Source organism: Zootoca vivipara, chromosome 4 (genome assembly GCF_965207765.1).
Source record: "Zootoca vivipara chromosome 4, rZooViv2.hap1.1, whole genome shotgun sequence".
Lineage (NCBI taxonomy): Eukaryota > Metazoa > Chordata > Lepidosauria > Squamata > Lacertidae > Zootoca > Zootoca vivipara.
In genome coordinates, this window is record NC_142587.1 from 73,430,246 (window position 1) to 73,447,278 (window position 17,033).

At 44.1% G+C, this 17,033-nt stretch overlaps 1 protein-coding gene across 1 annotated transcript in view; it reads left to right on the forward strand.

Annotated features, from left to right (window-relative positions):
• GAP43 (growth associated protein 43) overlaps positions 1-17,033 on the forward strand; it is a 54,506-nt gene that overhangs the window by 15,251 nt on the left and 22,222 nt on the right. Inside the window, exon 2 of the mRNA XM_035114577.3 lies at positions 13,695-14,307. Coding sequence (XP_034970468.1) covers positions 13,695-14,307 — 613 coding nt within the window. The remainder of the gene's footprint in view (positions 1-13,694; positions 14,308-17,033) is intronic.

The window sequence follows — 17,033 nt, forward strand, 5'->3', positions numbered from 1 at the left end:
AATAGATGCTAATTTAATTATTAAGGAGGCTGCAGTCACAGTCACTATATTCAGATCTTCATTCTAGCAGAATAGCAGTAGCTAATGTGGTGTCTTCCAGATTCTGTGAACTACAACACCCATTGGCCCAAGCCAGCATGGCCAATGGTTAGGAATGATGGGAGATGTAGTCCAAAATATCTAGAGGACATCACAATCTCCCTAGTCCTAGAATGTGCATGGTGGGTGGGTGGGGGTTAACTGCATGCCAGCCTCCGTTCCTGACCTACATATGTTTACTATCACTACATAGAGGCCTGCATGCACTGTTATATGTGCAGAGGGCTTTTTTTGCATGACCAAGAACCCTGTGCTTTCAGGTTCCCCCAACACAAAGACAGAGGCTTAGTCTTCTTTGTTGTAATCTTCTTCATTTGCATGGTTTGGGGTGGAGCCATGATGTGACTCCTCCTATGCATTCTTTGAAATCTGTTGGAATAACCTTCTAGATCAGGAACGATGATCAGCAACGGTCAGTAGTTTAGCAACAACCAAAGGGCCAAAGGTTCCCCCTACCCGATCCCAGACTCTAGGAAAAGGGCTCATATCTTGCTGAGTTATGCTAGTATAGACAGATTTGGAGAGAAACACAGCTTTCTCCTCTGCCAAGAGAAACCTTGAATAGAGACAGGTTTTGCCTTCTCTGCTGTTTTTTGAAATTACATTCCTGGTGCCCCTTTGGGCAGACTTTCATCCAAATGCAGGATTGGTCCAAAACTGGTCCAGTAGGCTTAAAGACATTTCCTTCCATTATGACTACAATTTAACATATCTGCTTCTAAATGTTTGCCACTTTCTTTCTGCTCTGGCCTTATGCTCATCACTTCCTGTTCCCTTTTTGTGTGTGTGTGGTTTGCTCTGCCGCACACATGTTTATTCCGAACAAGTTAGCAACATGCCTAATTATCCTTGCTGTAAGCATCCTGTGTATCATTAGCTCCTTCTGCTGGGGTGATTGTTCATTCATTTCTGTAGAGCAAATATGGCTTCGATGATCAAAATAGGATCTGTGAAGACAAATTAAGGGGAGGGAGCATAATCAGACTGACACATAAATCCCAGCGAGAAATATGGCAACATGAAGCTATATGATAAAGTGGGCCTGGGGCACTTTTCAATAGGTCACTGGGATACTGGAGGCAATACATGGCCATCGATAGCCTTCTCCATGAATACGTCAAACACCCTTTTAAAACCATGTTGGTGGCCATCTCTGCATCCTATGGCTTGAATTCCAAGGTTTCATCTATGTGTGAAGAAATGCTTCCTTTTGTCTATCCTGAATAATTGCCGTTGTGTTTTCCTCCTAATATACTCTAACATGTGCCCCCCTTCCCAATGCTAGACATGGGTGGTATTGAACTAAACAGTTGGGTGAGCAGAATGACTTCTGCTTGCACAGCAGGGCTTCCCTCTTCTCTTCTGCCTGCATACGCCCCGTACCATTCCCAAATCTGCTCTGGAGGGTTGAGGGAACCCAGAGGACAGATTTAGGGCATGAGCTGGGAGAGGAGGGAAGTTATTCCTCTTGCACAAGGATATAGATCTACACTGAATTTGACCTCTGGAGTCAATGTGATGGTGCTGCCACCAGTGTCCCTTTCCTGATTAGCCTATTTTCTTTTTTGCTTTTGCCTCAATCTTGGTCACTTTATGCTGGGGATCAAACTAAATATGCCATTGTGAGAACGCAACTAGCACACACGTGTTAATTACATAAATAGCAGCTGCGGGGGCCCCAGAGCAGCTTCAGGACCATACAGGAGGGTAGAGAACTTATTCGTTTCCTGCCACATTCTGAACTAAAACCACAAAAAGCAGCTTCAGAGAAGCATTTCAAGGGGAAGCCTCCCTAGGGAACATTGCTGCTTGAAATGCTTGGAAAGCCAATTTTGTCAAGTCTGTGACAGGGAAACAAAAATGTGCGTGTTAACTGCATCCATACAATTAAAGTTGCACCTAGTTTGGCCTTTCCCCCTGACAAATTCCATGTATAATTTTGTTGCTCATTCACGCAGTCTGAAGAGATCTTTTTCTCTTCAGTCCACTTAGGTATACACATCATTCTAAATACTTGATGTCATCTGCAAACTATGCTACCTATCTATGCTGTTTTCTTCTACTGTGGTTACTGCTTAAAGAAACATCTTTTCAGTCTATACGAGGTTTACAGAAGATACAGAGAAAAGGAGAATTACCCAGATAATCCACCCCAGCTGCTTTTAGCACTTTATAGTTCCAGACCAGCATTTGTGAAGTAAACAAGGGCCTACAACAACAACAGCAGAAGAAAAGTCACTTGGAGGAGGGCGACTATCAGGGGAAGAGTTAAGCACACACATTCCCTTCATGCTACCTCTGCTTCAAAGCACTTTGCAGTGATGGGAGGACTTCGTGTGGAAGGTTTTCCCAAGAAAGTTACAGCCGCACGAGAGAGACTTGTCCTTGTTCTAATACCCTTGCATACCATCACAAAGTGAGGGGCTGCACTTTTCTGGAATCTGCTGGTTCAGGGATCTTGCAAAACAAAACAAAACACAAGAACAGCTCTTGGACCATTTTCCTGGGGGAAAGCCCTTCCCTCCAGACCGCTGTGCTTCTTAACTTTATCCATGCCAGCATTAGTTGCATTTGCTCACAGTTTCTGCTTACCTGTAATGTGGCCCTGGGGCAGCTGGTAATGGAACATGTACAGTGCTTTGCTCCCCCCTGGCAGTTTCTCTGTCAGAAGTGCCCTCGGGCTTTTCTTTGTGCTGGAACCTGAGCAGGAGCTACCTGTGTCCTAATTGACATTTCCAACTACATTATTACTCATGCTCTACTGTTCTCTCCCTTCCCATGGAATTCAGAAGCCTTGATTCAGTCAAACATGCTCAGAATGTAAACATGGACTCATTTCAATACACTTGAAGCCAGCTAAGTACCCTCAAGAGAAGTATTTGGGGTTTCTCTCTCTCTCCCTCTCTCTCCCCCCCTCTCTCTGTGTGTACGTACTTTGGGGGGGCATATATTGGGCCCTGTATATTTTTCAACATTTTAGCAGTCAGGCAGTTATGCTTAAAGACCTAGACCAAGTTTATTCAATTCCAGCACTAGACAACTTGGGAAGTTGCTAGTCTGATAGAAGACAAATGAAACTGTTTAGAATATATCCCCACAAAGGTCAAAAACAAATTATTTTAAATAATTAAATAAATTCCTTTTCTATTATATCTTGTCGACAACACATACTATGACTGTAACATAGGTCAAAAACAAATTTCTGATAGGCTGGACAAGAAACCAATTGCTTTTCTGAGCCCACAAAAAAAGCAATATTGTAATCAGTATTGTATTCTGCATCTTTGCTCTGACTTCTCAGTTAACGTGCAAATATTTTGAGGCCGTGTCTGAGTTGATAGCTACTGTGCACATAAAGAATGTCCATATCTCTAGTCACCAATGCTGTGGTTCTAAAAGCATCTTGGGATAGCTTAGAACATGTAAGGAGCACAGTAGAAGCTCCGTGTTCTCCGCAGGCTGCCTCATCCCCTTGCATAGCACGTCTGGCCATAGACACACCTCCTGTGTGATTAGTGGCAGGTTAGTCCTCTAGTCTATTGTCTGGGATGGAGGAAGGAAGGAAGCTTTGCTGAAAGCAGCCACGTATTAACACATCAGCATCCAAATCAATATCTTCCCTGACAGGACTAATTCCACAGAGACATGCTGCCGCCAGCCACGCTGTAAAGGAAAGCTGTGCCGGTCCGGGGGAAATGCAGATGTGGAGGTGCCTGGGACCATGGCAGTCCTGGGACTAACACAGCTGGTGTGTAGGAATCGCTGCAAAGCTGCATGGTTTGCTAGGAAAAAAGGCCCTTGTATCAAGCTTGGACAGGTTTGCCTCCAATTTCCTGCTTCAGTATCGCTTGTCTGTGTGCAACCCTCCTGCATCACCCCTTTGGTGCTTTTTCTTTGTCATTGTCTGTACCGTTTTGCCTTTTTCTCTTGCTCTTCCTTCCTTTCTTCTCCTCAAGGTCTTGTAGCACATATTCTTTACTTCAACCATTTCCCTCCCATCTTTCTCATTGACTTCTCAATCCCAGTCAGTCCTGGGTGGCTTTTGCAGGCAGGGGGGGGGGGGCACCTGTTGCTTATGTTTGTGCTGGAAGGGTGGAACTTCCTTTCAGCTTGTGGTTGCTGCCAGGTGTCGGGAACGAAGATCCAACTGCACAGCTCGAACCCATCCGCCAAGCTAGCTGCTTCCCCAGCCGTTGGGAATTCATCTGCCTCCCCTTTCCTCTAATTGCTTGGGATGTTTGTTTGGTTTAACGAACCCGTAAACACCACCTCAGAATGTTAATTGCTCCTATTTCCAGTGACACAAATTAAAAACACCACCACCACAAACAGAGCACAAGCAAAACAGGAGCAGGGAGGATACTTTGTTGAACTTGGCACCCTTCTGTCCAGTGGATGGAGTGAACGTCGCCATCAGCAGCAGTACCGGTAGCTTATGCTCCACCCGTATAAAGCAAAGTTCAATGTTCAAGCATCCCAAGAAGAACTGGTACCCAAGCATCATTTCTCTGGGCACATCTGGTATAAACTTGTAACATGCGCCCCTTTCCTCTTCCTCTCAGAAGGCTTCGTCTACCTGATTTATTAAATATGGTAGGTTATATAATAATAATAATAATTTATTATTTATACCCCGCCCATCTGGCCGGGTTCCCCCAGCCACTCTGGGCGGCTTCCAAAAAAACAGAAATTCTAAAATACAAAAATCCATCAAACATTAAAAGCTTCCCTAAACAGGGCTGCCTTGAGATGCCTTCTAAAGGTCTGGTAATTATTCTCTTTGACCTCTAGTGGGAGGGGATTCCACAGGGTGGGTGCCACTACCGAGAAGGCCCTCTGCCTGGTTCCCTGTAACTTGGCTTCTCGTAATGAGGGAACCGCCAGAAGGCCCTCGGAGCTGGACCTCAGTGTCCGGGCAGAATGATGGGGGTGGAGACGCTCCTTCAGGTATACCGGACCGAGGCCATTTAGGGCTTTAGGTTGTTTGATGTTCTTCAGCTTTTTGATTAGCTCCCTTTGTTGGAACTGCTTAACCAAGGCTGTAAACCAGGCATCCCCAAACTCGGCCCTCCAGATGTTTCGGGACTACAGTTCCCATCATCCCTGACCACTGGTCTTGTTAGCTAGGGATGATGGGAGTTGTAGTCCCAAAACATCTGGAGGGCCAAGTTTGCCTATGCCTGCTGTAAACTATTGGAGGCAGAAATAAAAGTTCCATCTCCTACAGATGCAACTGGTTCTTGTACCTTTGGGGGATAGGATCAGGAAAACTGCTGTTTTTCATCACTTGTGGATGCTCTGACCATAGTAACAACATCTGTCCTGGTGTAAAAGAATCCTGCTAAGAGAGCTGCAGGGTGGAGGAGGCGGAAGCCGGCGTCTTCTATCCTGGTGCCTTCACACTATTTAGCTGGGTTAAGCACAACTGTCCTTGGTGCTAAATTGCTTCCACACCTCAGGAAGCGTGAAAGGTTTTTTCCTGCCTCCTGTGCCCATGGTTCGCTATTTTAGTAGATACAGTTGTCAAATCTTTTCCCTCTGTACTTCATTCTCAGCTATTAGATATCAGTCATCTTTGATTTTTATAACATGATCCCTTTCGTTCTTTCCTACAAAACAGGGGGTCCTTTGGATAAGGCTGAAAATTTTTGTAGTTGCTTTAATTAGTATTTGTATCCCTGAGCCACTGCATGTATTTGATTATGTGTGTGTACATACTTTTTAAATTAATAAAATAATGAAAATGAGAACAAGGTGGCTAGTTGCCCCCACTCCCCAAGTTTTACAACGTAGGAATCCTAGATTGTCTCTGTTTCTCAAGGGGGATAGACCTACCAACTACCGGTAGAAAAGGGGATTATCCCTATGTGAATCCTGCTACGCAATTAGCAATCAGCCTGGATAACCGGGGGGGGGGGGGAGGTACATTTTGCACGTGACAATTCCATTCCCCCACCCCCTAGTCATTAATTACATAGGGAGCTGCCTTAGATCGTATTACAACTCCTTGTTTATCTTGCCTGGCATTGTGTACCCTGATTTTTGTAGTCACTGTCTTGAAACTGCAGTGGTTGAACATTGGACCCTCTGCGTACAAGGCATATTCTCAACCACTGGTCCTGCTTCATTGTTCATCTGAACCTAGGAATCTTCACAAAATTAGAAAGAGACTCACAAAAAGGGCCGAAATTCCTTACGAGCTGCCCTTGTTCCATGGTTGGATGAGCAGGAGGCCTCAGGTCCTCTGAGAATTTGTTTTGGATATTGCATCAGAAGCACAGGGTTTGCTTGCTTACAGAAGCCAAGCTTCTCTTGCAATGCCCAAACCGATTCTTATAAATGTCTGCTCCATTTATTTCAGGGGAACTCCGCCCCGCCGCGCCCCGCCCCCCTGGCCAGGGGACTTTGGTCCCTAAGATTTTTTTCTCCCCAAATCTTGTTGTTCAGTATCTCTTACTTCTTTACAGGATTATGAAACCTATCATTTATGATCAGTTCTCTTCCAAGGTGTTTGACGCCTCCACATTTTTCATTTACCCATTTCAAGTCACGTGCCCTTCCTCCCATCACTTTATGCTTCATAAAACCAAACGATTGGATCCACCACACACTTGAATGTAGGTCCTCCAGTTACAAAGAGTGGTTGATTGTGGCCGCACAGAATAAGTGAATCACTTATGTGAGGCTGGTAAAAGAGCATCTATTTGTTAGTGCATTTCTGCTGTATCTTCCTCCTAGAGGGAGGAGATGAAGGTGTTCTTCTCTTCCATAGGAGGAATGATGCCAACCCAGACTCCTTTGTTGTTGGTGTGGTACCTGCTATGGGATCAATGGGGGAAGATGGCTCTGGTAGTTCCTCTGGTTGTCCTTGTTGCTGAAACACCATTAATTCTTCCCCCTATCAGCCCTGTATTAACCTGAATTACCCATCAGAAGCAGAGATGCTCCAGTGTCCCGTACCTTCTTACTGTAATCCAGGAAGACAGTGGAAGAACAGATGGGAAATGATTGCTGCATTTCAGTAAAGGGAACTGTTGAAGGAAGACACACAACAGTAGAGGGTGTGGTGGAGAGAATGATTCCAAAATAATGACTGCATCCTATCCTGAACTGGGAATCTTAGATAGTATGTCATGGATCTACGTATTTCATGAAAAAGAGGTAGAAATATTATGAAGATTTTAGTTTTGATAATGTGGATTGGAGAGTGAGGTTAACAAGCCTGAATACAGTCCTTTGGGCAACTAGTACAAGTCATTTTGAGAAGAGAATCCTTGGAGGAGGTTTGGGCCCATGAAAGAAGAACAGAGTGTTCCCTTCTTCCAATATATGACAGAAATGACTCTGGGGAATACATGTAATGAGGGCTTTCTCTCTTTTTTTGTCCAAAGAAGTTAGATCAATACAGTCATACCTCATGATACGTCTGCTTCATGTTGCGTCTTTTCAGGTTATGGACGCACCGAACCCGGAAGTCCTGGAATGGGTTACTTCCGGGTTTGGCGTGTCTGTAACCTGCACGCATGTGCAGAAGCGCTAAATCACACTTTGCACATGTGCAGAAGCGCCACATTGCGTCACGTACGTGCGCAGATGCGGCGCTTCATGTTGCGGCCTTTTCATGTTGTGAATGGGCCACTGGAACAGATCCTGTTCACAACATGAGGTACCACAGTAGTGAATTTTCTCAGGGCTGCCAACATTGTATTTATGAAATCACAGGTTTTGCCATCTTGGTGTTTTTTTTCTGTACCTCAAGCTCCTAAAATTTAAAATAGTCGTCAGGTTTTAGAAACAGAAGGCTTATTTTAAAATGCTTCTAAATGAATTACTATTCTTTAATGCCAGCTTGCTATTTTGGAAGCGTGGCTTACAATTTTAAAGCCATCCTCTGCTGCACTAACCATGCAACATATGCAGACTGCCTACACAATACACTTCCCCCCACATTTCAGGTGAGTTGCTGCTCTATGGATCCCTCCATACTGCCAGTATTCATTTAAATACTGACAAATTGAGGTTTGTGAAGTTAAAGTGGATTAAAGTGTTCTGACTCTCAGACACAACATACCCACTTTCAAAAACAACACAAAATAGACTTTTTGCTGTAAGGAAAGTTATGGGAAAATGTGGGATGGCATTAGATTGGTGGAAAGCCATATAACCTTGGCAGAAACAAATCAGGGTGTGAATGCTCAATGAACAGTGGACATCATACAGCCTCCACAGAAACTTTGTGCAAATGAATCAGAAAGAATAAACAGGTTGCCAGAAGTGACCTGTGTTTATGACAATGCTGAACAAGCTTTTCTTAAATCACTAGAATGTAAGATACTGAGATCAGCAATGTCAGTTCTGTATAGCTCCAATGGACCAGGAGGGTCACTGGGGAGACTGCTTGGAAAAATATTTGAGTCTCAGAGAAGCCAACACTCATGGGTCACTAATCACCTTTTCTTAGTCAGCCATCCCATCGCCCTAATAATCTGCAGGCACTCACCAGCTTAATGTCCGTCCCGTCAACCCATAGCAGCATTTTCTTCCTGCTAATGCTAGCAGGGCATAATGAGGCAGGCAGGAAAGTCAGCACCCAGCTGGTGATACACCAGCAGCATGGATCCAGGCTGCACAGGATCCCCCTGGCCACTCAGCAGCTGGGTATCTGACATAACACCTTCCTCCGTTGCTGCTGGTGAAGGCAAGGCCTCCTTGGGTTTCCTCAGTCACTTGCACTGCAGTGGTAGCGGAGTCCTATCTGCTGCAGCTCACCCAACACTGCTCTCCACATCTGACTCATTGGTTCTTGTTTGTGCATGGGGATGTGCATTTGCATATCTCATTGAAAGTGATCAGGGAAGACAGATGGCGCCAACAAGCATTCTGCTGTGCTTTTGAATGTGCACCAGACTTGTGCCGTAAACTGTTACATATGCAGAAGCATGCTTACTTGTGAGGGTTTGCTTAGCTGCATTGATAAGCCTTCCTCTAAGTGGGAACCACACTAAATTGCCTTTGTGGGAACCCGTCCCTGTGTTTAGCTCCTTAGCCTGGAACAGTTTGTGTCATGCTGGACAAACCCCTTGACCATGTTGCATCTGCTTTCCCATGCTGCAGGTAATGGTGGCTGGTGTCCATTGGACCTGGTGGGCCATAAGGCAAGGGACCAATGACAGGCAGAGCCAATTAATTTTAGTTTTGTTCCCATCCTCTTTTCTGCTGAGTTCTACAAGGGCAACACAGAGACTGAGAAGGATGAAACTTATAGGCAGCACCATCTGGTGGTGGAGACTGAAGTCAGATTGTGATTGGTGGGGCAGTGTTCCATTTGCACTAATGGAGAGGTCTCCACTGCCTATAGGGCTGTTGGCTTTTGAACGTTTCTTGCCTTCAGAGCTCTCAGCTTTCAGGCTGTGTATTGCTTCCTGACCACCACCTGGATTCTAAGAGCAGCCATATTTTGTGGGAACAACCCCACTCCTCTGCTTGCCCTCCTACAGAAGGAGATTGAAAAGCTATTTCAGGTGTGGCTTTCTCCCCCAGTGCATTCAAGCAGAGCTTCAGATAGCTGTGCTGTGCTTTTCATCCTGCAGGATTTCCCTGGGGCTGTGAAAGATCTCCAGGCGACGAGCTTGCAAATGGGTTCTTAATGCATTCCAAGATGCCCATTTGAAAGAACAAATGTGTGTGTACAGAACATTACCTTTGGGAGCCCCACTGGAAATTTCAGGATGGATGTTGAAAATGGAGAGGCCATCTGATTCATCCAGCCTAGCGTTGTTGACTCTTACTGGCAGCAACTCCCCTGGGTCCTGAGCAGAAGAAGGACTTTCCCATTACTTTATGAACATCAAAAGCAAGAAGAGTGCTGTAGCCCCCTAAAGACTACGAGCATGATATAAGTTTTCATAGACTGCAGCCCACTTCACAAGATGTATGAAGATGCATACTCAGTTGCAAATATGTATTTAAATCGTATTATATTAGTGGTGTGTGTGTGTGTGTGTGTGTGTGTGTGTGTGTGTGTGTGTGTGTGTAAGTGTAAGCAGTGAATTTGGAGGGAAATGAAATGCAAGAAATAGTGACAATGTCAATTCAATTGGAGCTAGAATGTATACAAAACAAGTGTAGTGATAGGTGATAAAACAATCAAGATGATAATGCTGAGTGAATTAACACCTGTAGCAGGATATGAAACCATTGTCTCTACTCAGATCCAAATGATTAGAACTGAACTTCTTGATTAAATATAATCCAGGAGTTTCACATTGGAGCCCATCCCTGGAAATTCCTTTACAGTATTCACATTTGGCCTCTTCAAGATCAATAGCAGAGAATCCTTGTAGAATGAAATGTTTTCCTACAGGTTTCTGAACACTACTGTTTCTGATGTCATATTTGTGCCCATATGATTCTTTTCTGTGTAGAATGTGGAAGGGCATTTCTGACAGATGAGAGTAATGTATATGATGAAGATGAACAAGTAAACTGACCCTTGATGATGTGGCTGACATTTTTGGTTCCTGCAATTGTGTTGCCTGATTAGGTGTGTTGGGAGGACAGAGTTGGCATCTGGGTCAGCTGCAAGCTGCGGTTCCACAGGCTGTGTGGGCTATTGTTGCTGGTGAGTAGCTGTTTCAGATGAGGGAGATGTATGTAAGCAAAGACTGGCCCACCAACCATGGGCCAGGAGAACAAAGCATGTTTGATCTCACTGCTCAAAGTTCTCCCCATGTGGCTCCTCACTGTGAATTACACTATGCATCTGGTAGATTCTACTCACAAAAGCTTATTTGTTCATAATTTGTTATTTGCCACAATACTGGTTTTTGTTGTTGTTGGGTTTTTTTTTGGGGGGGGTACTTCAACACAGATGGCTATTCCTCTGGAAATTGCCTTATGCCCCAGCATTTTGTATTCTAATGGGCAGAAGCTCTTTGGTGTCTTAGGCAGAGACTTCCCCCACTGTCTGCTACATGATCCGTTTCAACAGAGATGCTGAGGATTGAACCTGAGACTTGAACCTGAGACTCACTGCATGGCAAAGCATGTGCTGTGCCACTCAGCTATGCCCATGCACACAGCTATGCACAGCCCATTTAAATTTTGCCTCTGCTTTCCCACAAACCCTTTGCTAATTACCTGACCATAGTACCGTGGAATTGTAGAGTTGGAAGTGACCATGGGTGTCATCTAGGCCAACTCCCTGCAGTGTAGGAATCTTTTGACCAACTTGGGGCTCGAACCCATGACCCTGAGATTAAGAGTCTGATGCTTTACCAACTGAGCTATAGAGGTCTGATGAGGTCAGCCTCTCATCAGTCTGCTATACTCAAGGCTGGTGCATTACTAAGAGAAGACGAATATGTACAGTGGTACCTCGACTTACGAATGACTCGACTTACAAATGTTTCGACTTACAAATGGAGCTCCGTCCACCATCTTGGATGCGGTTTAGATAGGATTTTTTCGACTTACAAATTTTTAGATAGGGTTGCTTCGACTTACGAATTTTTTTCTCCCAATACATTCCTATGGGATTCAACTTACGAATTTTTTTGGCTTACAAATGTGCGTTCGGAATGCATTAAATTCGTAAGTCGAGGTAAGAGACCTAAAAGATGGCATTTGTTCACGTGTAGAAGTCAAAACACAGCTATCCATCATTTAATACCTCTTTAGGAAACATTTAAAGCAACTTAGTGCTTATGTTTGCACTAGATAGATGTTGCCAGTGTGTACTGTAGGTAAGGTCATTTTAAACCACACTTAAAAGAAACCATCCGATAAATGCACCCCTTGGTTTTGGAAACAAAAGGATAGTGTTTCATGATAAATATGTTCAGGTTGTTTTATTTATTTATCTAGAGTATTTATAGGGCACTCTTCAGCAATGCTCTCAGAGTGGCAGCTTGCAATAAAATAATCAAACCACAATGCATTACAATGAGTCATAAACATCTCAACAAAACAAGACACAGAGGAGCAATAAATTAAGATAAAACAGTAACATTAAATCTCATCAAGCACTTAAAAACCTGGGCAAATAGAAAGGTTTTTACCTGGCACAGAAAAGAAAACAAGGCTAATGCCAGGTACCTCTATTGGTAGAGGGGATTCTAGAGAATCGGTGCCACAACAGAAGAGGCTCCTTGTCTTGCTGTCACCACCTCATCTCAGAGGATATGTTGGGAAGGGCTGTTGCTTCATGAAAGAGCGCATGCTTTGCCTGCAGAAAGTCCAAGAGGCGGATTTAGGGCAGCACAACTGGTTCTGCCACACTGGGCGCCAGGCCTAGGGGCACTCTAGGACGCTGCCACTATGATGTAGTTAATTGAGCATAACCGAAGGTGATATGCAGGAGTTGGGGTGCAAAATTTTGGGCTCACACAGGGTGCCACTGAAATGTGAAAAACCAGAGTTTGCCCCTGCAAGGTAGGATCTCTGGTATCTCCAGTCAAAGCTGAGACGAACTCCTTTCTAGAACCTTGGAGAGTTGTTGTCAGTCAGGAGTGGTCTGACTTGGTATATGGTAGCTTCTTGTGTTCCCAAGGTGGCAAGACTTTTTACACCCATAAATGTTCATATGAGAATAGATGCCCCTTCAAAGAACCTGGTGCCGAGCCACTTAGGATTTTGTAGGTCAGAACCAATACTTTGAATTGTACCTGGAAATGGATCACTGAGATGTGTTCCATATATTTGGCTATGCTGCTGCATTTTGCTCTTACTGTTGAACAGCACATTTCAGAATTCTAAATGAGATTAGTTGATGCATATACAGATCCTATCTATCTGTCTGTCTATCTATCTGTCTATCTGTCTATATCTGTCTATCTGTCTATCTATCTATCTATCTATCATCTATCATCTATCTATCTATCTATCTATCTATCTATCTATCTATCTATCTATCTATCTATCTATCTATCTATCTATCATTTGGCATGACCTGCAAGCCCTGTGACAAGTATATGGCTTTCTCCATGCATGCTTTCTTCAAGAGGCATTGCCAAAAATCCTGAAGCTCTGGGGTTGGGTCTTCTGCAGCGGTTGCCACAGGTCTGTGCTGACCATGGAAGGAAAGTGGCAATTCAAGCCTGCAGCTCCTAAAAGCTATGGTGAGAGTGCTTTCAAAGTCTCATTGAATGTTGCAGAGCATGGGCTGAACATATTGGTGTGGTCAGCACAGAACATCATTGTAGAGTGGCAGTTGCTATGGTGTAGAGTGGTGTACAGGCAGTTGAGTGACAGCTCACCTATCTTCCCTAATAAGAATAAAGTGTCTCTCTTAAGAGTTCAAATTATAATAAACATGGGATTGACTTAGCATGTTGAATATGGAATGGAAGCCACATGCTGGATTTTCATTCATTAATGGTGCATATTATTAGTAACATGTTTTTCTACTAATGAGCTTTGCTTATTACAGCAAGTACCAGGAATGAGGAAAATGAAAGCCTGCTGTAACTGCTTTGTGTTTGCTATGTGTGTTCTGCAATATGCTGCCCCAGACACCCTAACTAACTTTCATGGAATGCATTTGCTCGAGAGATTTCTAAACAAACCTCCCCTCTCTTTTCTTCTCCCCACAAAAGGTTGAAAAAAATGATGACATTGACCAAAAGATTGAACAAGATGGCATCAAACCAGAAGATAAAGCTCATAAGGCAGCCACCAAAATTCAGGCTAGCTTCCGTGGACACATAACAAGGAAAAAGCTCAAGGGGGAGAAGAAGGGAGATGCCCAAACTACTGATGTTGAAGCTGGTGAGAAGAAGGAGGAAGTCCTTGCCAATGGCTTGGCGGATGGCAAAGCTGCTATTACAGAAGTTGCTCCAACTGAGAATGCCCTGCCTGCTGATGGCAGCAAAGGAGGAAGCACCCCAGCAGATGAGAAGCAGGGGGAGGGCACAGCTGACACTGGTTCAGAACAACCTGCCACAAAGGCCACTGCTCCCGCTGCCCCGTCGGAGGAAAAGTCCGCTGCTGTTGCCGCTGAAACAGAAAGTGCCACTAAAGCTTCTACTGATAATTCACCATCCTTGAAGGCTGACGAAGCCCAAGTCAAGGAGGAACCTAAACAAGCCGAAGTGCCTGCCACTGTCACTACTGCCGTTACCCCCACTGCTGCAGAGGATGCTACTGCCAAGGCAACAGCGCAACCCCAAACAGACACAGCAGAGAGTAGCCAAACCGAAGAGAAGACAGGTACGCTAACAATAGCAAGGGAGGAAAGCTGTCTTGGGATGGAGATAGCGGTGATGTGTGAGCTAGGAAATGGGGATTAACATTAGGATTAACCCACCAGTGGTCATTCATGAGAACAGGGCAGGCGTAGCTTTAAAGCAGGCAGCCATCTATCCTAAATGAAATTTGGCAATTGACTGGCTCTGTGGTACTGCTCCATGATAGCGGAGCCCAATTCACAGTCCTTGGGCTTTGAGGTGACCAGCAAGAGATTTATCTCCCTCGCTCTCCCCTGCAAACCTTATAAGGAGGTTTCACCCATAAGGAAAACAAACCTATTTTCAAACATTATGAGTGATACATTTTAAGTGTTGCAAGAGAGAAGTTTCAAAAACTCTGGGCGCTCAAAAGATTTTGAGCCTTGTCCACCACGATAGGGTTGTGTTCGGTGTCATAACATACCCCCAGCCACCAGATTATACCATTTATAATAAAGTTGCCCCTTTAGAATAGAATGTCTGGCCATTTATGTCCATGAGTACTGATAAATCCACAACCCAGGGTAGGTGATTTGAGGGGTGATGAGAGAGCACTACGGTAAATGGTTAGCAATTTTATTTATTGTTGTATTTATACATCCAAAAGGTGGGGAGAGGTGTGTTCAGGTGCCAGAATAACTTGACCAGCTTTGGGTACTGTGTGCCATGACTGGGCAGTGGGGTGGAGTGTGGGGTTGAGTAGTGCAATTTACTGCTCCACCCCAGGCAGCAAACTGCCTTGGGCCAGCACAGATCAATTTTTTAAAGTTTATTTCATTTATTTCATAAAATGCATACACCGATTGATTGTAAATCAACAACAACAACCCTCAAAGTGGTTTACAAAAGATTAAACAGTAAAATAAGAAAACTTCACAAGCATACTTTTAAACCTACAGAATTTAAAACACTAAAAACAAATTAAAATCACCTCAACTTTCTAAGCATCTGGGTAGGCTTGTTGGAACAAGAATGTTTTTAGCAGGTGCCTAGAAGAGTACAGTGGAGGCATCTGCTTGATCTCAAGAGGCAGGGAGTTCCGAAGTGCAGGTGCTGCCACACTAAATGACTGAATTCTTACGGATGTGGAATGGGTATTGTGTGGCACTTGTAATAGTGCCAATTCCACCAATTGAAGCTATTGAGTGGGCACATGGACACAAATGGCAAAATGGCAAAATGATAGTGGTAAGGTCAGTTGGAGGTTTGTGGTGCAAGGGTGGTAAGGGGAAGGCAATAGGCTTTGGTATGATAACCCAGAAAAGGTGGCTGAAACCAGCATAGGAATTGTGCAGGTGGGCTCTATACTGGAGACTTAAACTACTAGTGCTTCCCTCTCCCCATCTAGCTCAAGCATCCTGTTCTCAAAGTGGCCAACCAGCAGTTTTTGGGAAGCTGGCCAGCAGAACCTGAGCAAAACAACACTCACCCCACTTGTGATTCTCAACAATTATTATTTAGGGGCATGCCACACAGCAATCATGGCTAGTAACCATTAATAGCCTTATTCTCCGAACAGCAATAAGCAAATAGTAAAATGTACAGTGTATCAGGCAGAAAGAGCAGCCAAACTGAAATGTATCCATTCTCCTTGGGTCATGTTTTTGTATGGCTTGATTCCAAATGACTTCAATGGAGACGGGCCAGAGATGATTTTGAAGCACAGTTTCTGCCAAATTGATCTGTAAATCTCACGAGAAAGCAATGTCTCCAGTACCATAAAGCTAGTAATCTAAACCTTTGAGTGGGAGTGACTGAATAAGCAAGGACACATAGGTTATGTGTATAATAAACTTCATAATTCTGGTTGGCAAGGGTAAATTATTTTCAGCAGAAACTGAGCTTTTCTTGCTGGGGCCAGGGAGAAAAAAGAGGTGGGATAAGGGATGGCAAAGAAGGTGCTTAGGGGCATTTTCAGTCAATAGGCATGTTGAAAGAGGCTGCAAAGCTCATTTGCTCCTGTGTAGTCCAATTAATCTCCATGGAACTGTGCCAGAGCAAATGGGTAGTGAAATATGGTCTGTGAAGAGACACTGGGTGCAGATGGCCCACCCTCAACTATGGCAAACCTTGCACGATCCTCCACTGAGTTCTGATTTAAATATTCCATTTCTGTCATTTTCTGAATCAGCCAATAGGCAGAGAGAGGCTTGTCTTGTAGCAATTCCAGTGGCACCATACGCAAGGCAAGGGTGGGTTAGAAATTCGATAAACAACAAAACAAACATTTGACAGAAACAGGGGCGAATTTGGATGCTCCTGGGAAGGCAGAACATCTTCAGGAATTTCAAGAGGAATTTCCAAGGTTCCATCTAGGATTTAACACTATACTTGAATTCCAGGCTCTTTGAACAGTTCACATGCCAGCCTGGAGATCGTGCTCCAGTTCACATAGCCGACTCAGCTTATTAAAACTAGACCATGAATTCTGCAAGAAAACCTATCTTTCCTTGAACAAATGAGAAGTTTGTGGGCTTTCCTCTACCCTTTGGCTCATGGTAGCAAAACCATTGCAAAGCCAATACAAAAAGTGATAGGATTGATTATATTAGAATGAATTGTAGGATAGTAGTGAGAAATTGATTGAGCTGATTGAGCTATTAGTGGAAAATTGATTGTTTTTTTGCTCGGAATTAAGCTGAGCAAAAATCAATGTTTGCTTAGCTTAATTGGCTCTAAACTAACACTGTTCAAACATTTCATAAAATT